Source organism: Podarcis filfolensis (genome assembly GCF_964270895.1).
Source record: "Podarcis filfolensis genome assembly, chromosome: 5".
Taxonomy (NCBI): Eukaryota; Metazoa; Chordata; class Lepidosauria; order Squamata; family Lacertidae; genus Podarcis; species Podarcis filfolensis.
The window spans coordinates 7212058-7239648 of NC_139608.1; the positions used below are offsets into that span (position 1 = coordinate 7212058).

Below are 27591 nucleotides of genomic sequence, written 5' to 3' on the forward strand. Positions count from 1 at the left end.
CCAAGAGAAAGGCCTCTGGTTTCTTAGGGAAAGTATATTTAAATACCTTTTTGAGTTCATTATAGATCATTTCCCAGAATGCCTTAATCTTCGGGCACGTCCACCAAAGGTGAAAAAATGTACCTTCCTTTTCTCTACATTTCCAACATTTATTATCAGGCAAATGGTAAATCTTTGCAAGCTTGACTGGGGTTATGTACCACCTGTATATCATTTTCATAATATTTTCTCTTAAGGCATTACATGCCGTGAATTTCATCCCGGTGGTCCACAACTTTTCCCAATCAGCAAACAAAATATTATGACGAATGTCCTGAGCCCATTTAATCATAGCTGATTTAACCGTTTCATCTTGTGTATTCCATTTCAGCAGCAGATTGTACATTTTTGACAAATTCTTAGTACTGGATTCTAACAATTCTGTCTCCAATTTTGATTTTTCCACCTGGAAGCCACAATCTCCTTTCCCTTCTTCCCCCACAACAAACACTCTGTGAGGTGAGTGAGGCTGAGAGACTTCAGAGAAGTGTGACTAGCCCAAGGTCACCCAGCAGCTGCAGGTGGAGGAGCGGGGAAGCGAACCCGGTTCATCAGATTACAAGTCTACCGCTCTTAACCACTACACCACACTGGCTGTTCGACTGTCTAGGGGCCTCCACAGGGTTTAATCCAGCACTGTCCATAGGGTGGCAGGTTTCGCACCACTGAACTACTCTCTGCCTCGTACACCTTAGCAGCAGCACCCATCTCACTTGTATGCCCTGAGATAGCTGCCCTTTCAAAGATCAGGGAAACTGGGTGAGAAGAAAAGGGGTCTTTGCCCAAGCTTCCTGTAACTGTACATTCAGCCACCCACTCACAGTGCCATCTTGATGCCAAGCGGAAGGCTTCCCTTCTTCCCAAGCCTTGGCCTGCATGGGGCATGAAAAGACTCAATTGCCTCTTATCGATCACCTGCTGAGCTATTGGGAATTTATGACCCACAGCAAATAGCCAGGACATTGCGCTCATGATGAGACATTGAACTGCCCAGCAATCAATGCCTTGCAATGGCTGGCTGTGCATCGCTCCCCAAGCTGCCAGGCTTTGGCTGCGGTGTATGTGTCAGTCACTCTGGGAAGTTGGTAACAACAACAACAACAACAACAACAACAACAACAACAACAACAACAACAACTTATTTATACCAGACTTTTAGAAGACATCTGAAGGCAGCCCTGTTTAGGGAAGCTTTTAATGGCTGCATCAATAGGAGTATAGCATCTAGATCAAGGGAAGTAATAGTGCCACTGTATTCTGCTCTGGTCAGACCTCACCTGGAGTACTGTGTCCAGTTCTGGGCACCACAGTTCAAGAAGGACACTGACAAACTGGAACGTGTCCAGAGGAGGGCAACCAAAATGGTCAAAGGCCTGGAAACGATGCCTTATGAGGAACGGCTAAGGGAGCTGGGCATGTTTAGCCTGGAGAAGAGGAGGTTAAGGGGTGATATGATAGCCATGTTCAAATATATAAAAGGATGTCACATTGAGGAGGGAGAAAGGTTGTTTTCTGCTGCTCCAGAGAAGCGGACACGGAGCAATGGATCCAAACTACAAGAAACAAGATTCCACCTAAACATTAGGAAGAACTTCCTGACAGTAAGAGCTGTTCGACAGTGGAATTTGCTGCCAAGGAGTGTGGTGGAGTCTCCTTCTTTGGAGGTCTTTAAGCAGAGGCTTGACAACCATATGTCAGGAGTGCTCTGATGGTGTTTCCTGCTTGGCAGGGGGTTGGACTCGATGGCCCTTGTGGTCTCTTCCAACTCTATGATTCTATGATTCTATGATTCTAAGATTCTAATGTTTGACGTACTATTGTATTTTAATATTTTGTTGGAAGCCGCCCAGAGTGGCTGGGGAAACCCAGCCAGATTGGCGGGGTATAAATTTTATTATTATTATTATTATTATTATTATTATTATTATTATTATTATTATTCCCTGCCCATCTGGCTGGGTTTCCCCAGCCACTCTGGGTCGTTTCCAGCAAAACATTAAAAATACATTAAAACGTCAGTCGTTAAAAACTTCCCTAAACAGGGCTGCCTTCAGATGTCTTCTAAAAGTCAGATAGTGAATTGGTGGAATTCTCCCTCTTTCTGCCCACCCCCACCCACCATCAAGCATGGTTTGTTGTTCATGCCCAGTGTAGCACAGAAATTCCAGACTTGTGCTGAAGCAAACATCTCTTAAATTGATATGGTTGACACTTCCCTGACCTCCCTAGTCCTAATTAATGCATAAGAGGCCAGGCACTAATCTACTGGGCGAGTGGAGATATTAGACCCATTCTCATAATATAGTTGATCTTAGCTTCTAAGAGCTACAGTTGGTGCTGCCAGGATGAATGTGAACCAGGTGAGCAAACAGAGAAAGAATTTGGCAATGATGCTTATGGGGGCAGCAGGGATGGATGGGAGAATATTAGTATGAGACTGTACTTTACAGAATCTACAAAAGGAACCTCAAGGAACTAGCCTTACCCCTGCCAAATCTACCATTTTTCTGGGGCTTGTCTGCTCCACAGGTGAAGAGCTCAAACTGTTGGCATGCTCAGTTGGCAGAGCATGAGACTCTTGATCTCAGTGTTGCGCATTTGAGCCCCACGTTGAGCAAAAGATTCCTACATTGCAGGGGGGGGGGGTTGGACTAGATGATCCTTGTGGTCCCTTCCAACTCTACAATTCTATGATCAGGAGAAGCTTCCCAATTTGTAGCCTAAACATTACACTTTTAAAAAAATGATATTTCAGACTTTTATATTCCATAATCTTATAGTTAGTTTTAGAGGTAATACTACTACTACTGTACTACTAATATATTTTTTCTTGCAGTTTGATCTCATTGGTCCAGGCTCTATCCTTTGGAGCCTCAGAAAACAAATCTGAGCCATCGTCTATGTGACATCATCCACATATTTGAAAATGGCTTTCCTCAAAGGACTTGTTCTCCAGGCTTCTCACCAACTTCATTGCTCCCTCCTAGGTATGCCAGTTCATTTCTTGGACTGCGGTGCCCAGAACTGGACATAGGACTCCAGACGAGTCCCAGTCAAAGCGGAATAGGGTGGTACTATCTCACCACCTTGCAAAGCTAGACACTATGCTCCTGTTGATGCAGCCTAGAATTGCATTAGCCCTTCTGGCTGCTGAATCTCACTGCTGACTCGTCTTTTGCCCAACATGCAATCTCATAATATAATCTTAATATTATATATTTAACTCACGCACCCTGCACCAATTATACAACTTCAGTGATGCAAACCTGACTTACACTGTCAGGCTATTGCTTCATTTAGCCTGATAAAGTCTAGGCAGCAGCTCCCCTGCTAGCTGGGATTCTTTTTGAGTGCAGAGTGCAGAGAATGAGAATGCCAGATGCTGGCACTGTTACTGAAACTAACCGTGTGCACTTGGTCAGGAATCTGGAGCAGGATAGATATGTAACAATTTATTTTTATTTAGTCTGTAACGCTTGCTCTATGACAGAGTCATGCCAACCAATCTTCCAATAATAATAATAATAATAATAATAATAATAATAATAATAATAATTTATTATTTGTACCCCAGCCACTCTGGGCGGCTTCCAACAAAGATTAAAAATACATTGAAATGTCACACATTAAAAACTTCCTTAAACAGGCTGCCCAATTTCCCCATTGCTTTTTATTTCGGTCTTGGAGGTTTTGTTAAATATGATTAGAAGGGACCGTCTGATTAAAGGTATTCAGGTTGGAGCCAAACAATACAATCCGAAGGCTTTTGCAGATGACTTAGTTTTGACGTTACAGGAGCCAGAATCTAGTACGAAAAGAGTATTAGAACTGATTCAAGAATTTGGTCATGTGGCAGGATTTAAACTGAACAAGTCAAAAACTAAAGTTCTTGAGAAAAACTTAACACCGATTGAGAAAGAGAGGTTTCAGAAGGAGACTGGTTTGACATTAGCTAAGAAAGTAAAATACTTGGGGGTTAATATGACTGCTAAGAACTTAAACTTATTTAAAGATAACTATGAGAAATGCTGGACAGAAGTGAAAAAAGATTTAGAAATATGGTCAAATTTGAAGCTTTCCTTGTTGGGTCGAATTGCAGCTATAAAGATGAATGTATTGCCAAAAATGTTATTTCTGTTTCAGTCATTGCAAATTTTGGACAAGATGGACTGTTTCAAGAAGTGGCAGAAAGATATTTCTAGATTTGTCTGGCAGGGCAAGAAGCCCAGAATAAAATTTAAAATACTAACTGACGCAAAGGAAAGAGGTGGATTTGCCCTGCCGGACCTTAAACTTTACTATGAATCAGCAGCATTCTGCTGGTTAAAAGATTGGCTGCTTCTTGAGAACACAGACATTTTGGACTTTGAAGGTTTTAATAATGTTTTTGGGTGGCATGCATATTTGTGGTATGACAAGGTTAAAGCACATAAAGCATTTAAAAACCATATTGTCAGGAAAGCATTGTTCAATGTCTGGATAAGATATAAAGACTTATTGGAAAATAAAACCCCAAGGTGGTTGTCACCAATGGAAGCGAAGGCTCAGAAAAAGCTCAATATGGAGGCCAAATGGCCGAAATATTGGGAAATTTTGGAACAAGAAGGAGATAAATTGAAATTGCATTTGAGAAATTAAAAGATAAAGTGAGAGACTGGCTTCATTATTATCAAATAAGAGAGGCCTATAATTTGGACAAAAAAATTGGCTTCCAGGTGGAAAAATCAAAATTGGAAACAGAATTGTTAGACCCCAAAACTAAGATACTTTCAAGAATGTATAACTTGCTGTTGAAATGGAATACGCAGGATGAAATGGTTAAATCTGCTATGATTAAATGGGCACAAGATATTGGTCACAACATTATGTTTGCTGACTGGGAACAGTTGTGGACCACCGGTATGAAATTTACGGCATGTAATGCCTTAAGAGAGAATATTATGAAAATGATTTACAGGTGGTACATGACCCCAGTCAAGCTTGCGAAAATTTATCATTTGCCCGATAATAAATGTTGGAAATGTAAAGAAAATGAAGGTACATTCTTTCACCTTTGGTGGACGTGCCCAAAGATTAAGGCTTTCTGGGAGATGATCTATAATGAAATGAAAAAGGTATTTAAATATACCTTCCTGAAGAAACCAGAGGCCTTTCTCCTGGGTATAGTCGGCCAATTGGTGCCAAAGAAGGACAGAACTTTCTTTATGTATGCAACAACAGCAGCAAGAATACTTATTGCAAAGTATTGGAAGACACAAGAGCTACCCACCATGGAAGAGTGGCAGATGAAGGTGACGGATTATATGGATTTGGCGGAAATGACTGGCAGAATCCGTGACCTGGGAGAAGAGTTGGTGGAAGAAGACTGGAAGAAATTTAAAGACTATCTTCAGAAACATTGTAAAATTAATGAATCTTAAAATGATGTTGGACTGAAAATAAGTGGCATTAGCAACAAAGTTAATAAGAATATGCAAAAATGAATTGATAAATGGATGAAAATATAGAGTTATAATATGTTAAGATATAGAGTTAAGATAAACGAAAGAGGGTAAGGATTTGCTGACTTGATTATTTAAATGGGAATACAAAAAGGGGAGGTGTGAGGAGGCCAAGGAAATAAGATAACGAGTTAGGGTTACGAAAATGGATTTGTTTTTATTTTCCTTTTCTTACTTTATGTATTTTTCTATGTTTCTTTTATTGTATTTCTTTCTTTTTATATGATCTTTTAAATTCATATCTTTGTAAAACTCCAATAAATATCTTTTTTTTTTTTAAAAAAAACTTCCTTAAACAGGGCTGCCTTCAGCTGCCTTCTAAATGTCAGGTAGTTGTTTATCTCTTTGACATCTGATGGGAGGGCATTCCACAGGGAGGGCGCCACTACTGAGAAGGCCCTCTGCCTGGCTCTCTGTGCTTCATGCAGTGAGGGAACCGCCAGAAGCCCCTCAGCACTGGACCTCAGTGTCCAGGAAGAATGATGGGGGTGGAGATGCTCCTTCTGGTATACTGGGCCAAGGCCGTTTAGGGCTTTAAAGGTCAACACCAACACCAACAGCTCACTTGTCCCCACCCTCTGTGTATGAAAGCAACGCCTGTATATAGAGGAAAAAATCCATAGATTCTATATGATTCTGTCATGGATGCTTTAGTTGAGATTCCTGCATTGCAGGGCGTTGGACTAGATGACCCTCGTGTACCTTCCAGCTCTATGATTCTGTGAGTCTATGAAATCCAGACTTGGTGCTCACAAACAAATATTAAAATAAGACAAATGTGTGAGAGTATTTATGCCTTTATCATTCCATTCTTGTAGTTTTCCAATAATTTGGATTTTGTTCTTGCTATAAGAGCTAGGCTGCAAGGTAGCTGTCACTGATTCAAGAAATTCCTAGACTGAAAAGAGACAATCCAGCTACATGAGGAAAGACATATTCTCATTTGAGTCAGAGATATACTTTTATGCTCTCTGTTCTACCTCTAACATGGCAGGAATTAGGCCAGAGCTGAGCAAAACCTATTGAATTTCCTTGCAAAACTAGCAGTATTTTAATAAAATGTATTTATTAGGAATCAGCTAATTGCAAGAGCGAATACATTGAAAATAAACAGGAAAGCCATAATCTAGCATACGGCTAATTGTGCTTAACCCCATTATTACCGCATATTACTCAGGTAATACCATGGTGTCTCTGCACATGAAGAGAGGTCTAGAAGTATTTTAAGCATTTATGTTTTGTTCAGCATGTTGTGGTTTAAATAATGTTGGATTATTCTGTAATGAAGGGCAATTTATGAATTTGGTTAAAATAAAAAACAAAACCAACAACAAGCTGTGCTAATAAAAGCCTGACAAGAAAGACATAGAACTAGTGGGTAAAAGTTGTAATTAAGCATCACTACACAAAAGTATCACAAATTCTTCAGTTAGGGCCTAGTTAGCCATGACAATGAGTCAGATTGCCATAATTAACTATGAATATAGCAAAAAGCCAGAACCACAGAGGTACAAGGAGTATGCAGTTGTATGACAATAAAAATGTCTGAACAGGGAAACCTGTTACTTGCATATTACAATACAAATATTTATTTTTAAAAGTCATATAAGCAAAGAATCCACCAAATATACAGTCTATAACATGGGTAGGCAAACTAAGGCCCAGGGGCCGGATCCGGCCCAATCGCCTTCTAAATCTGGCCCGCGAACGGTCTGGGAATCAGCGTGTTTTTACATGAGTAGAATGTGTGCTTTTATTTAAAATGCATCTCTGGGTTATTTGTGGGGCATAGGAATTCGTTCATTTCCCCCCTTCAAAATATAGTCCGGCCCCCAACAAGACCTGAGGAACAGTGGACCCGGCCCCCTGCTAAAGTTTGCTGACCCTTGGTCTATAATCACTGTGAAAACCAAACCAAATATTGTGGTTTCTTCCAATAACATCCAGTTTATGATTTCTACTAATTCCATGTTCTATTGGCAATCAATTCTGTCTCCATATTAGTATGTGGCTTGTACACCAGCCTGCAAAGATACTGTAGGTGTACTGAAGAATTAATACAAATGCTTTATTGATCTACGCTCCACTGCTGTTCCATCAAAGGAAAAATCCCAGAAATGTTATTGATCCAATTTGTTTCTACTTGACTCAACAGTGGTTTGAGCAATCTCACACCTGTTTCATACACACAGACTTATTCATGAACATGAGAGAAATCTCATAAAGAACTAACAATGTATGCAAGCAGTGGTGGGGTTGCATTTTGTCTTCCTCAGAGGCTACCATAATTCATTGAGGGTCCTGGCTGTAGACATAATGTTATGGCTTTGCCAGCAATCTTCTTGGCTCTCAGGTGGGGTCCATTAGGTGGGAGCCCCCAGCCTGCATTCTCCTTCGGTCTCAGATATTTTAGCTGCCTGTATTTAGCAGGCACAGTGGGAGTGTCTCTCACAGAGTTCTCTCTAGAAAGTTTGCAGGAAAACTCTGCAAGCTTCAGTTCCTATCATGTGCCTATCTAGCAAAACACGAATTGTTGGTTTGACTGCATTTTAAATATCACCCAACTGGGAGTTCTAAGGAGTTGTTATTTAAATAAATAGTGAAAACTTTGGCTTCTTGGGAATATGATACATTCCACGTGACAATGCGTTGTGTACCATGCTGGAAGGCCACTCCTGATGCCACTTCAACCGCAGGAGCATAGAAGGCTGACTTGTACAGAGTCAGACCATTGATTGTTCTAGCTCAGGCAGTGGCTTCAGGACCCAGAGAGTTCCCAGTCTTTCCCAGCCCTACTTGGCAGTGTCAGGAAGTGACCTAGGGATCAGTGGAGGCTGGTCCATTTGAGCAAATGGGGCACTAATGGCCACAAACCTCAGTCTGCCATCAACCAACTTTCACCTGCCCATCTTACGGTTCTCAATCAGTCCAAAGTGGTGGCTCTGGCTGTCAGCTTCCTCCTCCTTAGCATCAGTGTTTCCCTTCTAGAACTCAGCAGAGAGGAAGATGGGGACAAAACTTAAAACAGCTGCCTTTGCCTATCATTGGCTCTGGCTCCACTTATAGCTTATCTCTCTTCTTTCTGTCCCACCAGTACCAATGAGCACCAGCTACCACTACCTGAGATCTTCTGTATGCAATGGCTGTATTCGATCACTGAGCTACACATTTCCATGAAGTGGAGTTGCAATGCTAATGCCAAAGCCTGATGCTTAAGGGCAGCTCCCTTCTGTTTTTTTTTTTTAAATAATATTTTTATTTTTTCCATATAAACACAACATACATAAACATACAAAAACAAAAACAGAACAAAAAACATGTATCATTTCATATCCTAATTTCTTATACCTTTCTTCCCCGACTTCCTCATGCCTCCCTTTTCTGTATTCCAAATTCTTATCGATTGTTCAGCAAATCTTCCCTTATTTTAATTTAAATTTAGACTAGTCTTCCTTATTCTCCTTGTCTTAACCATAGCTAATAGTAACCATTTACTTTCCAGTCCAGCATCATTCTAACTTTCATTAATTTTGTAATATTTCTTTAAATAGTCTTTAAATTTTTTCCATTCTTCTTGCGCTGCTTCTCTTCCCTGGTTTCGGATTCTGCTCGTCATTTCTGCCAAGCCCATGTAGTCTATCTCCTTCATCTGCCATTCTTCCAGTGTGGGTAGCTCTTGCGTCTTCCAGTACTTCGCAATGAGTATTCTAGCTGCTGCTGTAGCGTACATAAAGAAAGTTATATCCGTCTTTAACACCCCTTGGCCGACAATACCCAAGAGAAAGGCCTCTGGTTTCTTGGGGAAAGTATATTTAAATACCTTTTTAAGTTCATTATAGATCATTTCCCAGAATACCTTAATCTTCGGGCAAGTCCACCAAAGATGAAAAAATGTACCTTCAGTTTCTTTACATTTCCAACATTTATTGTCAGGCAAATGGTAAATCTTTGCAAGCTTGACTGGGGTTATGTACCACCTATATATCATTTTCATAATGTTTTCTCTTAAGGCATTACATGCCGTAAATTTCATCCCGGTGGTCCACAACTTTTCCCAATCAGCAAACAAAATATTATGACCAATGTCCTGAGCCCATTTAATCATAGCCGATTTAACCGTTTCATCTTGTGTATTCCATTTCAGCAGCAAATTGTACATTTTTGACAAATTCTTAGTACTGGATTCTAACAGTTCTGTCTCCAATTTTGATTTTTCCACCTGGAAGCCAATTTTACTGTCCAGTTTAAACGCTTCATTTATTTGATGATAGTGCAACCAGTCTCTCACCTTCCCTTTTAATTTCTCAAAACTCTGCAATCTCAGTTTGTCCCCTTCCTTTTCCAAAATTTCCCAGTATCTTGGCCACTTGGACTCCATATTTAACTTTTTAACTGCCTTAGCTTCCATTGGCGACAGCCACCTTGGAGTTTTATTTTCCAGCAAGTCTTTATATCTAACCCAGACATTTAATAGTGCTTTTCTGACAATATGATTTTTAAAACTTTTATGTGCTTTAACCTTGTCATACCACAAATATGCATGCCACCCAAAAATATTGTTAAAACCTTCCAAATCCAAAATGTCTGTGTTTTCAAGAAGCAGCCATTCTTTCAGCCAGCAGAAAGCTGCCGCTTCATAGTACAATTCAAAGTCTGGCAGGGCAAACCCCCCTCTTTCCTTTGAATCCGTTAATATCTTAAATTTAATTCTGGGCTTTTTGCCCTGCCAGACAAATTTAGATATGTCTTTTTGCCACTTCTTGAAACAATCCATTTTATCAATTATTTGCAATGCTTGGAACAAAAACAACATTCTTGGCAATACATTCATTTTTATAACTGCAATACGGCCTAACAAGGAAAGCTTTAAGTTGGACCAAATCTCCAAATCTTTTTTCACTTCTCTCCAAGTTTTTTCATAATTATCTTTAAACAAATTCACATTTTTAGCTGTCATATTTATACCCAAATATTTCACTTTTTTAACCACAGTCAACCCTGTCTCGTTCTGAAACCTTTCTTTTTCTATCTGTGTCAAATTTTTCTCCAAAACCTTTGTCTTAGACTTATTCAATTTAAATCCTGCCATTTGACCAAACTCTTGAATTATTTCCAAAACTCTTTTCGTGCTAGCTTCTGGCTCTTGCAATGTAAGTACTAAATCATCTGCAAATGCTCTCAGTTTATATTGTTTAGCTCCGACCTGAATCCCTTTAACCAACTGGTCCCTCCTAATCATATTAAGCAAAACCTCCAGGACCGATATAAAAAGTAGTGGGGAGATAGGGCACCCCTGACGTGTCCCTTTTTCAATCTTGAACTCTTCTGTAACCACATTATTTACAATTAGTTTCGCTTTCTGTTCAGAGTATATTGCACCTATACCATTCTCAAACCCTTGGCCTACCCCCATCCCCCGGAGGTTCTTCAACATAAAACTCCAAGAAATGTTATCAAAGGCTTTCTCGGCATCCACAAAAATCAAAACCGCCTTGGTATTTATATTCACTTCCAACTTTTCCAAAATGTCAATTATATTCCTTACATTGTCCGACAAATGCCTTTTCGGAAGAAAGCCCGCTTGGTCCCCATGAATCTCCTCCATCAAAACTCTTTTCAGTCTCTTTGCTAAAATATCAGCAAAGATCTTATAATCCACATTCAATAACGAGATGGGTCGGTAGTTTTTAAGTTGAGTCTTTTCAGTCTCTGTCTTTGGTATAAGTGTGATATAGGCCTCACTCCACGTATCAGGTGCCCTTTCCCCCTCCATAATCTCATTACAGACTTCCTTCAAAGGCTGTATCAGTCCTTCCTTCAAAACTTTATAATATTTAGAAGTCAGTCCATCCGGCCCGGGGGATTTGCCCAGCGTCATGCCTTGAATGGCATCTTCTATTTCTTGTGCTGATATCTCCTGATTCAAAATTGTTTTACTTTCCTGCGAAACCTTTTTCAGCCCATTTTTCTCGAGGAATTGTTGTATATCCATTTCATTCTGCGGCCCTTGTGTGTAGAGTTGTCTAAAGTAGTTCTGAAAACAGTTCCTGATTTCCGCTGGGTTGCTTATATTCTTTCCTTCCACCTCTATATTTGTCACCGTGTTGAGTTTTTGTCTCTTCTTTATTTGCCAAGCCAATAACTTACCACATTTGTCAGCAGATTCAAAGGTCTTTTGTCTCATTTGTTTAATTTTCCACTCTAATTCTTGATTCATCAGTTCCATATATTGTGTTTGATGAAATTTAATTTCTCTTAAAATCTCTTGGGATTTTGGCTTCGATCTTAATTGTTTTTCCCCTTCTTTTATCTTTTCCAAAATTCTCTCCTTCTTCTCATTTTGCTTTCTTTTCTTTAAAGTATTTTGCTGAATCAAAAACCCTCTCATCACGGCTTTGCTTGCGTCCCATACTATTCTTTTTTCTACTTTAGACCTTAAGTTGATTTCAAAGTAGTCTTTCAAAGTTTTTTGGGCCTTCTTGCAGATCTCCTCATCTCTGAATAAGGTGTCATTCATTCTCCATCTGAAGGAACCAGTTGTTGTTTGCCTCATCACCATCTTTACAGCATTATGGTCGGAGAAAGTTTTTGGGCAGATTTCTACTTTTTTTATGTTCGGCGCCATACTGCTAGTCACCCAAATTTGGTCAATCCTTGTCCATGTCATTTTGGCTTCAGAAAAGAAGGTTCCCTCTCTTTCTAATGGGTGTTTTGTTCTCCAAATATCAATCAAGTCCATATTGTCAGTCATTTCAAAAAAAGTCTTTGGTAGTCTTCCATCTTTTGTTATTACCTGTCTTTGTGCTTTGTCCATATTTGCTGAAACTACAAATATGGCAGCTCCCTTCTGTTTTCTGTGTATGATTGCTCGGCCTCATGAGCTACTGCCTGCCTCATGGGGCTAGAAGGAAATGAAATTTTAGTTCTATCTCCCTTGTATCAATGACCATCATACATGTTGTCTTATGAAGTAACATACCCTGAGCCTTATGAGGGGCTGGCAGAACTGGCAGACACTAGACTACAGTGGCTTGGTGAAGGAGAATGTACAATTTGGCATCACCACAGCAGCATTCAGAAGGAGAAAAAACTGTCAGGCCATGAGGCTTTAGAAATCTAGTACGGGACTTTTAAAATATTTTGCCAAGTGTGCTCAAACACATGACTTCTTACAAAGTGTCATCCCCCCAATACATGTTGATGAGTTGAAGCTTTGGGCATTCCATGACACCTTTCCTTTTTGGGGTACCATGTGCTGTGTTAGTGTGAATGGAGAGATGTGTCTTTGAACCAGAGTCTGCCAACTGGCGTCATTGCTGTATATAGTAAACAGCCTCCTTAGAACAGATGCTTTGCACCATTCCACACAATGCCCACAATGCCCTTTGGCTGAGCAGCAACCACATCACATATTATTAGGAACAAAGATTATAAAAGGAGCCCCGTGGCCACATGAGAGGGGGACGGAAGAGTTTCCAGCAGAAAAGGATACTTGCCATAAGATTGGGAGAAGGGGTCTTGCCTTGTGTGTGTGCTTGTGCATGACAAGCAGCAGGAGAGAGGGGTTGCCATGCCTGTTGCATCTTCTTTTTCAGGCATCACGAACCCATCTTGCTTGTGAAACTTGGGTGGGGATGGGAGAGCTGGCGTAGGTGATGTGAGAGCAGGGATTTAAGTCTCCCCAACCTACGTGCAGGACCCAGGAGCATTAGCACCTGCAAATTACAGATGGCAAACCTGGCACAGCAAGCCATTGATCCGCCACCTAAGCAAAATCGGTTAGCTTCTTCGGCCCGCCCAGCAATTCAGCAGACCCTTGGTTCCAGGTTCTAGTTCTGGCGGCGCTGGCCAAGGTGCTGAAATCGGCGGCGCCCGCCTAGAAGCCAGCTTTGCTGCTGTCCAGGGTGCTGAAGCCAGAGCGCTGTTCTTGGTGCTGAAGCTAGCTGCCTGTCTGCTAGCAGCTCGCTCGCTCGCTCTCGATTCTCCGCCAGCAGCAGTGACGTAGTCGAACGTGCAAGCGGCTCAGCCCCAGTGTCCCTGAGACGCCAGCTTCTCGAGGGGGCAGAAACTGAGGAGGAGGAGGAGACAGAGAGAGCCAGAGCGGTTCCTGGAGATCGTGTGTGTGTGTGTGTGTCTGTATGCGCGCGCGCTTCCTCCCTCCACCTAATCTCCCCTCTTCTCTGTGTTGCCAGATCAACCCCACCAGCCAACGGGGGGGAAAAAAGAGAGAAGTCGCTTCTCCAGCCCACCGCCCGCCTACCAGCTCACAGCCCATGAGGTACTGTGGCAATGTGTGCGGTCTGGAGCAAAGGTTTACTGCCATCCTAAATTGCCCCCGACGATTATGGGCTGTATTGGCTCCAAAACCACCATCGGTAAGATTGCTTCTACCTTGCGGCGGCGGCAGGGGGGAATGGGGAGGGAGTGTGTGGTTGCACCTCCGATGTGCCAGAACCAGCCGGAGTATGGGGGGATGCAGGTGCCTGGATCGTCCCCGGAGAAGAGATTGGGTGAGGCGGGGGGCGGGGGCTGCAGCGGAAGAGATCGCTTAATCGTTATAGCGTGTTTGTTTTCTGGAAGAAGGGCAGCAGGGAGCGTGAGCCTGTTCCCCCCGCCCCGGAGGGGGTAGAGAGGGGTGTGTGCATGTGCGGCGGGGGGGGAGGTGCGTTGAGGCAAGGCAGGCTCCGCTCGCATGCTGCCTTCAGGAAAGGGCGAGCCTGGCGCCTCGGCTTCCTTGGCGTGGAAATCACGGCCGAGGTGTCGAAGCGGATGATCGCTCCGCTGGCTTCCCGGGGGTTGCTTGGCGCCGCAGCCTTCCAGCAGTTTCAGGGTTGTTTTTCCTCCAGAGCTTGGAAACATCCTCCCCTTTCCTCGGCTCTCTCTCTCCCCCCGCCGCCCCCCGCCTCTCCCCGCACCCCGCGCCGACAGCAACGGCCGGAGCCCGGCGCAATTAGCATGCGAGGGCAGACTTGCTGTTGCCAAGGAACCACTCTCCTTAGCAGACCTTCAGCCTCACCGCCCCCCCTCCCGGCCGCCTTCTCGCCCCAATCTCAATTCGCATCCGAGAACCAGGAAGGAGAAGGAGGAAACACACCCAAGATTGGCCTCCTGTGTTAGAAGCCTGGCAGCCGGTTCAGCTTCTCCGGCTTGGACGCAGTAAAGATGGGGGAAGAGGCAAGCAAAGGCTTCGGTCGACGCTTCTGAGCCGAGTCCGGGTCACAGTCTGGAGCAGGAGCCTCTGGCTTTGCAGAGACACTCGGTGCAAGTTGCGTGGAGGGAGCAGGTCAGTTTCACAACTCGGCAGAGGAAGCCAAGGACTGCCAGGGGGAAGGGGACCCTGTTCTTGAATCATGCTTTAGGGAGACGGTGTGTGGATCTGGCGAGCAGGACCCCCAGGAAGTAGTGGCAGAGAGGGCTAGCCTGCTGCCTTGGGCAATGCATCCCATATGGCGTTATTTCTGCTTGAAATTTGCTCCTAATCCCTTTTCTCAGGGGCTATACACCCCCCCCCCGCGCCATACACACACCTAGTTGTGAACAGCAGGTCGCTTCAACCAAGAGTCTTGAGTTCATTCCTGGGAATAAAGTTCTGTTTTAAATCAATGGGATGCCTGCCGGCTATCTTCCCTGACCTCGTGCCCTCCAGACGTTTTGAGACTACTACAACACTCGCCAGCTGCCGCCAGCCCAAAAGTTGTTCTCCAAAATATCTGGAGGACACCAGGTTGGAGAGGCTGGATGAGAGTGTCTAGAGTTGGGATGCTAGATAGAGTCCAGGAAGCAGTAGGAAGAAAGTTTTCAGGAATGGGGAGAAAGAAGACCTGTAACTTAGCACAGCATGTATGCATTATGAGTTTGAGTGCTTCATAGCCTCCTCTTCTGCACAGAGCAGCTTACAGAAAGATCAAACGTCATATAATAATGAAAATAGAAAGAACTATGAAAAATAACAACAATGTATTTTAAAAAAACAAACAGCAGAGAAAGATGCCAGTGCCACACAAAACTGGCAGCTCTAAAGGCCTTTTAACCTGGCCCCAAACAGATATCAAATTTGGTGCCAGCCAAGACCTGCGCATCTCTTCAACTGTGGGGGACCCAGGTCAGAGCTTCTGAGGATTGTCTTAATACGTGGACAGTTTTGTGCCTTGTATGCTAGAGAAAGTGGGTGATATTAATAGCAGAAACTGACAATGGTCATAACAAGCACACATACCCTGTTCATCTTTTGGGAAACTTCCCCTTCAGGGCATGTGAACATTGACTCCAATGTCCAGACGCCCCCTTCAGTATGTTTAGAGGCCTGTTCCATGTCCTGAGGCATTTCCCCTCTGAATATCTCGGGTGCTGGGTACAAGCAACAGGAGGGAGGGTGTTGTTTTCGTGCCTTGTTCATCAGGCGTTTGGCTGACTGACTGTTGGGAACATAATGCCTTTCTTTGTCTGCTCCATCAGTTGTAGCATTTGCTTGCATTGCCTGTTTGGGCTAATAGGATGTCATTTTTGTCTCTGGTCCAGGCTTCTGTAATGTGCTTGGATGTGTCCACCTGTCTGAGCTTCTCCTTTAATACCCGGGTTGAAGGCTCCAGAAAGACCCTCTGTTTGGCAGCACTATGCTTTTTAATATTGATGGCTCCCCACTCAGCAGTGGTTGGCCCTTGGGACTGGTGGGGCAAAGTGCAGGGAGGCCAACAGTAGGTGACAGGCAGAGCCATCACTAGTTTTAGTTTCTCCCCCATCCTCCTTCTCTGCTGAGTTCTACAAGGGCAAGACTGAGGCTAAGGAGAAGGGGAAAGCTGACAACTAGGTTTGTAAGCAAGAAGGCAGGCAGGTAGGGGTTGTTTGGAGGCAGGTGGAGGTTGGTGAGACAGTCCCTCATTTGCTGTAAATGCCCAAATCCTCCTCCTCCTTCTGGATACCACATTCAACAGCAAGTTCCCTACATCTCTGTGTTCTCAGCCAACACACATGCAACCTTCGAAGAGTGGGATCCTACCTGTATATCTCATCATGCTTAAATTTAACACCTCCTGGGCTCCCTTCCTGTGGCCAGTCTTTAATATGCTGGTGTGGTGGAAGTAGTTCTGTTCAGTCTGGAAGTCCCCCCCCCCCCGCAACCCCCACACTATTATTTAATCACATGTGCATCTGACAGGAGTGAGCCAGCAGTAAATTACACTGGGCAAAGTGTAATAAAACTCTTTATTAGCAAACACAGGATCTGTGCAGCAGTGCCAAGCCTAATAAGCCCAGCAACTCATCTCTGGCAGGTCTTGTCCACATGAAGCAGTTGCTGAGACTGAAGGTCCCCGCCTCCCCACCACTGCCTAAATCCCCTCCTCTCCAGGGTTTTCTCCAAGCAACCTGAGACTATGCCTGCACAAAGCTAACTTCTCCCTTGCCCCTTTCATGCCTCTTCTGGTTCTGGGAGACTGGGGGAAAGGGAGCTTGTAGCAGGAGAGGGAAACACATGTGCCTCTTCACCAGCTGGACTCATCTCTGCCTCTTGGCCTCCCTTCTCTCCTGCTTCTGCTTCTGTTTCTGCTTCTGGACTGCTCTCTGTCAGAGACTCCCCTCTCTCACTCAGCCCTGTTACCTGTTCAGCTTCTGACACCTCCCTCCCTAGTCTTCTTCCTTTTCTCCCTTGGACCACTTATTATAATCTCACCACCACTTTCTGAGTTCTGAGCCTTCTTCTCTTGGGGTATTCCCAGCTGGTTCCTCCTCCCATTCCTCTGCCTCAAACCAGTCAGTGACCGTATCTTACTCTTCCAATGTGGGCTCAGGGCAGTATATATGGCTTTTTTATCCTCTGGAGAATATAACATATAGGCTGAGAGAAAGTGGCTGACCCAAGATCAGCACTTCACAAGGGACAATCTTGACCACTCTCAGTTTATGTTCAACTGAGCTCTGGCATTGAAAACAGCTGTTAGGACCAAGCCTTGGAAGATTCTACATCCTAGGGCTTACAAAAAGTCCAGTTCACCTTATCCCAGGTGTCAGCTCTTAGACCTGCCTGTTCAATCTTTTCTTGAATGCCCTTATATGGGCATACAGTATATACACTGTGAATACATATAGTGTAATTCTAAGCATGCTTTTTCGGCAGTAAGTCCTGTTGGCTTCTGTGTGACTTAGTCTCTAGTAAATGAGCAAAGGACTGTTGTCCTAAATTGGTTTTAATACTCATTCCCTCTCTCTGAAATCCTGGAAGCTGCTATAAGTCGGCAATTCCCAAGCAACAGTTACAGGTCCCAGGATTCTTTGAGGGCAGCTGCGACTGTTATGCTGGTATAATTATCACATGGAAAGTTGTGCATATGTGCCCTTAATAAAACTCAATGTTCCCTAAACAAGAGTAGGCTTTGCTCACCCAACCCCGATCCTAACAATGTTAATTTGAGAATAAGTACTGTTGGTTTCAAGGGGACTTACTTTCAAGCAAAATCACTTAGGGCTAGACAGACCTATACACCTTCCACGATAATACTCAGAATTTAAATGGGCCATAGAATATTGCAAGCACTTGGAAATCATTAGCACAAGGTTGTTGTTGTTTAGTTGTTTAGTTAGTTGTGTCTGACTCTTCATGACCCCCTGGACCAGAGCACGCCAGGCACTCCTGTCTTCCACTGCCTCCTGCAGTTTGGTCAAACTCATGTTGGTAGCTTCGAGAACACTGTCCAACCATCTCGTCCTCTGTCGTCCCCTTCTCCTTGTGCCCTCCATCTTTCCCAACATCAGGGTCTTTTCCAGGGAGTCTTCTCTTCTCATGAGGTGGCCAAAGTATTGGAGCCTCAGCTTCAGGACCTGTCCTTCCAGTGAGCACTCAAGGCTGATTTCCTTCAAAATGGATAGGTTTGATCTTCTTGCAGTCCATGGGACTCTCAAGAGTCTCTTCCAGCACCATAATTCAAAAGCATCAATTCTTCGGCGATCAGCCTTCGTTATGGTCCAGCTTTCACTGCACAAGGTAGCTGGTATTATTATCCCCATCTTATGGATCAGACAGGATGCAGTAGTGACTGAAGCAGAAGTGAGGAGGAGGTTGACAAAGGCAACCTATTGAGCGGAAGGCAAAGGCAAGATTTGAAATGGGGACTTCTTGATTTCTCAGCTCACAATGTAATCCTATGCATGTTTCAACAGAAGTAAAATCTACTAAGTTCAATGGGGCTTGCTTCCTGGTAAATGCATTTGCACACTTTATTTATTTATCTAAAAATATATATCACATGCCCTATGCCACTTCATCTTGGGGAAGGGCATGTAACGTATTTAATGCAATAATTACAAAATAACACCCTCAAAATAAGAAATAACCAGCGCTGGCCTTGATGTAAAAATGCTTCCTTGATGCCAGGCTGACCTAAGAGGGGAAGGTATTCTGTAACCAAGGTGCCACCCAGGAGTGAGAATCACTGAAGTCAGTGGGACTTAACTGGGAGTAAACATAGGATTATATGATGTCTCCTAGCCCTCTTGCTATAGTAAATGCAACTGGATTTCCTCCGTAAGATTGAAGCATAAGAAATGCTTGGCACATCCCAAACCAGAATCTTTCCTCACAATATTTCCAGAATCCTTTGTTTAGATTTGCTGGGAAAATGGAATCCCAGACCGTGAGAAAATGAAGCAGTCACCACTAGCACCTCAAACTGGAATGAAGATATCCAGTGAAATGGTCCAATGCAGCAAAAAGCACCAGCAATGCTGACCAATCCATGTTTGAATTTACGTATCTTTGCCACCATGAGACCTAGAAACTTGCTTAATAGTTTTGAAAAACAAACTAGTTTCTTCATTGTTTTTGACCAGGGCTTTGAACTGCCAAAAGAGGGAGCGGAGGAGGAGGATCCACGTAGCCTGTGGGTCCATCTGCCTAGCCCATCTGTAGTGTGAGTATTTTAGTGTAGGAGCTTCAAGGCAGATGGATGGGATGTAGAAACCATGCTAAGCTCACCAGAAAGGTGGGTGGATATGAGGGAGAACCTCCTGCGCACATTTCACAGCCCAGAAGCTATTGGCATTTTGCTGTGGGTGGAATTATTTGTTTCTTTAAAGAAAGAAAAGAAACATTGTTTTTCCCCTTGGATTTTTATTTAGGAAAAAAGAACTGAACAAAAAAACCCATTACCAGTTCTCTCGTGATGAATTTCGGCTTCTTGTTGTGAGCTGGTGATTTCCTTAGGGTCCTGGCCAACATTGAGCTTTATAGAAAAGCTAATTTGAGTGGTGAATGGAGGCTGTTGACTTATGAAGCTAATGCCTCATCCTGAATCAGACCATGGGGGTCTACTTCCTGATATCCTCTTGGACAGGCGATACCAAGGATTGAACCTGAGACCTTCTGCATGTGAAGCATATATCTACCACTCAGCTCCATTCTCCCTTGCAATAGGAAGCAGCAACCTTATACCAGGTCAGGTATCCATCTAGCCTAGTATTCTCTGCTCTGTCTGGCAGCAGCTCTCTACAGATGCAGGCAGGAGTCTTTCTCAGTCCTGTTTCAAAATGTCAGGGAACGAACCAGGGATCTTCTGCTTGTAACCCATCTCTCTTGATACGCTTCATCTGGCTGCCAAAGTTATCGCTTCCTCAATGTACCCCTTCTTTGGAGAAAGGACAGTGAAAATGTCTCAGGGGGAGCCAAGCCAATTGGTCCCACCATTCGATAAGCTAGTTTTTCAGTTTGTGCAGAACGTGCAGGTGGACAAGCAACAGCAATTCCCAAAAGCAGCAGCACACTCTCACAGCCCCCATAAGGCTGCTTCTTGCCAGCTGGCTTAAAACACACCGTTTGTTTTCCTTCTTTCCCTCACTTTCAAACAGGGGAAGCAGGGCATTCATAGCTCAACACTAACCCAGGCAGTTAGGGAGTTCCATGAGACACACATACCAGTCATCTAAGAGTCAACTGGTCATTCTTTAGATGGAGATCTTGTTGTTCACTCATACAACTTAGTGTCAAGTAGTACAAAAACCTGTGTTTGGTGGGCACTGCCTCTGTTTTTGGATGGGAGTCAATTACTGGCAAATTCAGGTTGATTTGGAACTCTTGTGCAACAAACAAAATTTGACTTTTTGTGATAAGTTAAAGTGCAGGGAAGATGCACTGACAACTGTGGGATAACACCTGCTTATTCCAGTGTTGTCCAGCCTCCCAGGAAACAAATCAGAATGAATGCTCAATAAGTAGCCAGTGTTGTCTCATTTCCCTGCAGACAAGTCAGGCAATCAATATCACCTCAATAAACAGGCGATCTGGAAGTGACCTGCAAATATTTAGGAAGAATTCAGAAAAATCAGTAGCTAGGAACGTTGGAGAATTCAGTTGGAAACAGGAGCAGAAATTGCAGCAAATCACAGGTCTGCCCGAGGTCAGGAATGCAAAACATTATTAGCTGACTTTTTTATCCCACAAACATTTCATAAATAATTACATGGTTTCCCTTCCCTTCAAATGCACTGAGGTTAATGACATAACTCATTACGTCCTTAACTATATGAGTTCCACCCACAACAGACAGCGAGGCAAATCGCCTAGGTTTTAGCAGAAGCCGATCCGTGATGGAATGGAGACATAGGGCAAGAACTTGTGTGGAGCAGAGAGACTGAGAAAGAAGGGATGAGGGAGGGGTATGAGGAGCACACAGCAGACCATTCCCTTTCTGCCCAGTGGGGGTTTCCTACCCTTTGTGTATCCTTTGACTCCTACTGCTTTGGGAGACCATCAAAACCCTCCCCTTTGCAGGTGCTGTATTAAAAGCCACTCTGCAAAGGCCTCACCGGCAGCCCCTTTAATTCCCCCTTGCGTGCTGCTGAACCCTACAATTGTGGGGAAGTTGCTCAACCCCTTAGTTGTGGGGGAGTCATAACAGCCCATTCTGCCACTTCAGAATCCTTTTCACTTTCGCTCACAGCAGTGTGTCCCTGCAGAGGTGTTAGGAATCCTGTTCCTTAGCAATCAGTGGCACAGGGCACCGTTTTGTTTTTTATGGGCATTGTGTGCGTTGAAGTTCTCCTCCTTTATTTCAGCTTCACTTGTTGCATCTTGTGATAAATTATTGACTTCTTTGGTCAGTGGGTGGGTGTGTTTTTCTGTCTCCTCCCTGGCAAGAGGAGTCCTTGGCGTGATGGCACCAGAAAGAAAACCCTCTGCAAACATGCAGCAAAATCCCACACTGGAGCAATATACAGTCTCCCCTTTGCACAGAGTAAACATCCTGTGTAACCTTTCCTTTCCACAGAGGGTACAGGAAAATGCACATTCTTGCTTCCCATTGATTTTTTTCAGCATCTCCTGTGAAACAGAGGGACCAGTTCTGCTGACTTTCTCTCCTTTTGCCAAGACTTTCTGCTCAGTCTCTCATTTCCCCAGCCTGCCAGAGTATCAGCATGAGGGTGTTCAGACATAGCTTTTGTCCCTGAATCTGTTTAGCTGAAACCCAACCGTTTTGCTCAGGAGTGGGTCTGGTCTCTTCCCATGCCTTTGTGCTGATGGGAAGCTGTTCATTATAGTGACCTGGTGCCCTCTAGTTCAGTTGGTAGAGCATGAGATCTCAAGGTTGGGGGTTTGAGCCCCACGTTGGGCAAAAGATTCCTGTATTGCAGGGGGTTGGAACCTTGTGGTCCCTTCCAAGTCTATGATTCTAAGGTTCCATCTAAGATATTTTGGACCCACAGGTTCCATCAGCCACAACCAGCATGGTTATTCCATAAAGGTACTATCAGGCACCCAGGCCATGTGGGAAGGGCCCAGGATGCAGATTGGGGATAGCCAAAGTGATGCCCTGCAAATGCTCTTGGACTTAAGCTCCCATCATCCTATTGGCCTGCTGGCTGGGGCTGATGGGAGTTGGAGGCCAACAACAACTGGAGGGAACTATATTGGCATAGATCCTTTCTATGCTAGTGTGCTCTTGGATTCTGGAAGGGATGCAGCTGGTATGGGAAGGAATCACAGCGTGGGAGTTCCCCACACAATCCAGGCTTGGAAGGAGCTGGGATGTCATAAGGTCCCCAGCATCACTAACCTGGGTTTAAGCAAGGCTTTCAGGGGACAGAATGGAGGAAGGGTAAATCACCCACCCTGTCCTTTCAATGTGAATAACCTTTTAATTCCCTTCCATTCCTGTTTGGTGCTCTCTGAGGCCTGATGGATGCATTCCTCTTGGAATGGGGTAGCCTGCCATCAGTTGCCTGTGGTCTGCTCTCCAGCAGCTCCAATGCTGTGGGTGCAGAGGAACGGTGTGGGTCAGCCAAATGATGTGGCCAACAGGGCAATACAAGAGTAGGAAGGAACCAGATCATTCTGCCACCCACTCAGGGAGTTCTTGCCAGCCTTTGCTGGAGCTCCATGAGTCAGGAGGACACAGCAGGCAACAACTCCCACACTACTCCTATAACTTATGGACTGGGTCACAGAGAGGACAGGACATAGTTTCAAGGGGATTCAGTGCTTCTTTAATTGAACCCATTTTCGAGGCTTGAAGCTGGAGGTCTTTGCTGGGGCTACCAGGCTTTCATACTACTAAAGAAATCTTGGTTTGTTGCAAGAGTTTCAGCTGATTGATTTCCCAGGCACATTTGAATAAATGTGTGTACAAGTAAAAACAATAGTTCTGAAGCAGAAAGCATACCTTTTTTTTAATGTTGTGTGTGATATGTGTTGTCTTAGCAGGAGCACATCCTTTCTGGATGTAAGAGAATGAGACATGACTCTTTAAAGATGCTTTTTGCCTTCTGCATTTTCCTATACGTGCCCATAAGTACTCATTTTAATCTGCTGCCTCATTAACCAGGGTAGGGTTGGTTGTTGTTTTTTTAAAAAAACAATGCGGCCTTCTGCTGTGTTACTGGGAAGTTAGTTTCCCTGCATTCAAAAGGGGTTGAGCATGCCAGGGGTTGCAGCCCTGGCCAATCAGAAGTTAATAGACTGCAGCACAAGTCTTTTTTTATTATTATTAATCTGCGCCATTGAAATGCAATCTCTATCATTTCCAGGTAGAATTGGCAGTGTCCTGCCTGGAGCCCTGGAGAGCAGCTGCTGGTCAGTGTAGTCAGGGGTCAGCAAACTTTTTCAGCAGGGGGCCGGTACACTGTCCCTCAGACCTTGTGGGGGGCCGGACTGTATTTTGGGGGGGGGAATGAATGAATTCCTATGCCCCGCAAATAACCCAGAGATGCATTTTAAATAAAAGGACACATTCTACTTATGTAAAAACACACTGATTCCCGGACCGTCCACAGGCTGGATATAGAAGGCGATTGGGCCGGATCCGGCCCCCAAGCCTTAGTTTGCCTAACCATGGTGTAGATAGTACTGAACTGGATGTACCAATGATCTGACTCAATATAAGGCAGCTTCCTCTCTTCCTGCCTTATGCTCCTTTCTGGACTCTGGGCAGGGCAAGCGTTTTCACTCCTCTTTGCTAGCTCAGGGTACCCTCCCCATTTTGTGTCTCATCTATTTCTGGCAGAGAAAGGTCACATTGACACCCCTGTTTTTTGGCACTGCTGCAGTTTCAGCAGGACCCGGCCCTCCGGACTGTCCTTCTCATTGTTCATCAGAAATCTTTGCCTCCTGTCCTTGCCAGTGCTGACGGCAGCTCCGGGACCGGTGATTGCTGCCCCCGCTCTCGATTGATGCTGAGTCTCTGGTTAAAAAAACTTTGACACACATTCTTTGATTTGTGTGTGTGTTTAATGTCTCAAAGTGGGAGGGAGAGAATCTGTGCTATTTCTGCGGAAGCTGCTGGCACCCCCCACCCCCTGGCATGATGGCAGCACGCTCGGAAATTAATGGCTCGCCTATTAGGAACGCAGTGTCCCTTTCATGGAAGGGAGACTCACGCTGCCGGATGCAGTCTCTTCTTGGAAGGAAATCCTGGCTAGATTCGCACATCCTTCCTTCCTCCTTTTCTGCACCTCTCTCTCTCTCTCTCTCTCCATCTCTTCCCTTCCCACTGACACAAAGTCTGTTTCAGTCTGTGTGCACATAACCATCCACTCTGGGACCAGTGCACTCCCAATACTGCTGGCTGTAGAATCCGCATTCCCCACAATGCAGAACTGGCTCGTAGTTTCTTGAGAAATGCTGTTTGATGCTTTTCCCACTCAAACCAGCTTCCAACTGGTTTGAATCATAAGCTACACTCATTTCACTGTTCAAAGATCCCCCTATTTTCCAGGGACAGTCCCGGATTTACAGAAGCCATCCCAGTTTCTGAATTGATCCCAGAATGTTCCTGTTTTCCTTATGATGTCCCTATTTTCATTGGATAAATGTTGGAGGGTATGGAGTTATATGACCCCCGAGGCATCTGAAGGCAGCCATGTATAGGGAAGTTTTTAAATGTTTGATGTTTTATTATATTTTTATGTATATTGTAAGCTGTTCGAGTGACTCGAGAAACCCAGTCAGATGAATGGAGTATAAATAGTAAAATGATGATGGTGATGTTGATGATGATAATGATAGAATGTCCCTATTTTCATCAGAGAAATGTTGGAAGGTATGGGTTCAGCTGAGGTGTATACACTTGAGAAAGCCATTGCACATGTGCAGATGACTGCTTCGTGAATAGTTGTTTGGGGTTTGTAGGTGTAGGAAAAACCAAACTGGTAACGTCCCTGCTCTCGTTCTGGAGTGTGGGAAATGACTTCGCAGCAAATGACCTTTTAAGCCTCTAATGTGTACCTAGCCTTAGTTTCCATAGAATCCCTGAGCCAGAGGGACGAGCCCCCCTTTCCCACGACAGTGACGATGCACAGCAAATGCTGCCTTTTGCAGGAACCTTGCCCCATTTATAGTCAGTAGATATTTAAGGCTGCTTTGCATGTTCCATAGTTTGCATGCTATATTGCAAGAAGTTCTTTGGCCTGCGTTCATTCATGCATTATCTCAGCAGTATGCTTTTCGCATATCCCAGGAACCGAAACCACATGGGAACATCTCTCTGCTTAGTTAACCATGAGCACGAAACAGTATCTATGTGATTTGGGCTGAATTTCACTTGTAAGTTTTATTGACCGGAAGGGAACTGGTTTCCACTATCCCTTGCTTAGGAGCTGAGCAACACTGTGAAGACCCTTGCATGATGTATTATTGGGGGTTAGACTGTACCACTTCAGGATGCAAATGGATGTTTGTGTGTGTGTGTGTGTGTGTGTGTGTGTGTGTGAGAGAGAGAGAGAGAGAGAGAGAGAGAGAGAGAGAATGATTATGCTCATTGATCACACTTCCTACCAAAGTATAGGAATGTAGGAAGTTGCCTTATACCAAATCAGACCACTGGTCCATGTAGCTCAGTATTGCTTACACAGACCGGCAGCATCTCTCCAGGGTTTCAGGAAGAGGCTTTTCTCAGGCCTACTTAGAGATGCTGGAAACTGAACCAGAGATCTTCTTCATGCATAACAGCTGCTCTGTCACTGAGCCACGTCCCTTCTCTCAAAATCAGCAAGGCAAGAAAAAAAAGCTAGCTTTGAACGTTCCCTTTGACTACTTTTGCATGCATAGTGATCCTTTAAAAAGACAACAACATTTGTGTGTGTGTGTGTAAATGTTCATATTCAAGCATTTGTTCCATCTCCCTGGAGGCTGAAGGGATACAATCCATCAAGAGCTGTACCACGTAATTCTGTAGTAGATCATGTACATCAGCAGACAGGCTGGAGACAGACTGTAGTTTGTGAATTTAAAAATCCAGACAATGGCAATGCCTTTTATTAGGCCAGCCGGAATGTCACAGAGGAAGTGCGCAAGCCTTCGGGTTCTCCAGAACTCTTCATCAGGCTTGATGCTGCTGCACAGAGTAAGAGGAAGGGCAGAGGAAAAGAGCTGGTGATGCCTCGGAGCCGGTGGCTGGTCAGAGGCTTAAGACGCAGCAAGGAGGAGCCAGCAGCAGACATTGAAAGGAGGATCCGTGAGGTGCTATGCAGGTCTCATTGCACCTAACACTGCAGCAGAGGGGAAAAGGAAAACATACCCTCATGTTTGAAAAAATAAAAAATAAAGTATTATATGTTCCTTTCCTACTCCGTGGCAGTGTTAGGTGCATAGAACCTCACAGAGCCCCTTTTCAATGTCTGCAACCTGCTCCCACATCCCAGCTAAAGGCTCTGACCAGAGGCAGACCCCAAGCCAACTCCCCTCCCCCCCAGCTTTGCTCTGGCCTGATGAAGAGACCCGTGGACCTGAAAGGTTTGCACATTATTCTGGGTTGGCCTAATAAAGGCATTGCCCTCATCAGTGGCAGACTTTGGGCTTTCACATTTTGGAGGCACCCTGTCTGATGCCAAAATTCTGCACCCCCCTCCTCCTCACACCTTCCATTCTATATCATTGTTGCATTTCCAGATAATTTTTGTTGGTGTTCATGTAAATATAAGGACAACGTATAACTACAGTAACTTGTCCAGTGGTGCATTCTTGCTAAGTTTCATATACAGTACACCATACGCAAGCAATATGTTAATTTATGCAATGTCGATTCAAGTATCCTCTTCGACACCCCTCTTGGCTCAGTGCCCAGTGAGGGTGAGCCCATCATTCTCCCCGAAATCCACCTTTGCCCTCATTGGGTATTTAGAATTATATCTTATGGACAGGACTTTACTTTCATTTTTAACAGAGCTTGAAAGTTTGAAGTGATTTGAGAGAGGTTTCTTTTTCATGTGGGTGGGGTGGGGAAGGAGTGCAGACTTTCGCACACACAACTTATTTTGCCCTGAGGTCACTTCTGGTCGAAAGTGCTTTGCGGGGTTTTCAAACAATATGGAAACTGCCTAGAGGCAGGAGTGGCAGGTGTATACACACCACAAGCAACAATCGCCTTTTAAAACAGCCTTCTACACGCTGAAAAATACTATTCATAGCACTAAAAAAACCCCACTATGCTATCTCAAGTATAAATAGGTACGTGTGGGCAAGTATACGCTGGTAAAGGTATTTCGAGTGAGTAACTTTTGTGGCATTAATTTCAATTCTTATTGAAGGGGCCCAGAGGATTCTAAGGATGTTTCCAGATGGGGGCTGAATATT

At 44.2% G+C, this 27591-nt stretch overlaps 1 protein-coding gene across 4 annotated transcripts in view; it reads left to right on the forward strand.

The window, feature by feature from the left end:
* Window positions 1-13575: 13575 nt before the first annotated feature.
* Window positions 13576-27591, forward strand: part of FAM131A (family with sequence similarity 131 member A) — a 58043-nt gene continuing 44027 nt past the window's right edge. Inside the window, exon 1 of one of the 4 annotated variants that reach the window (XM_083612945.1) lies at window positions 13576-13915. In XM_083612945.1, coding sequence (XP_083469071.1) covers window positions 13679-13915 — 237 coding nt within the window. In that variant the 5' untranslated portion in view covers window positions 13576-13678. Of the gene's footprint in view, window positions 13916-14476; window positions 14824-27591 lie in introns of those variants that run through there. The other 3 variants (XM_083612946.1, XM_083612949.1, XM_083612948.1) reach the window with 3 other exon arrangements.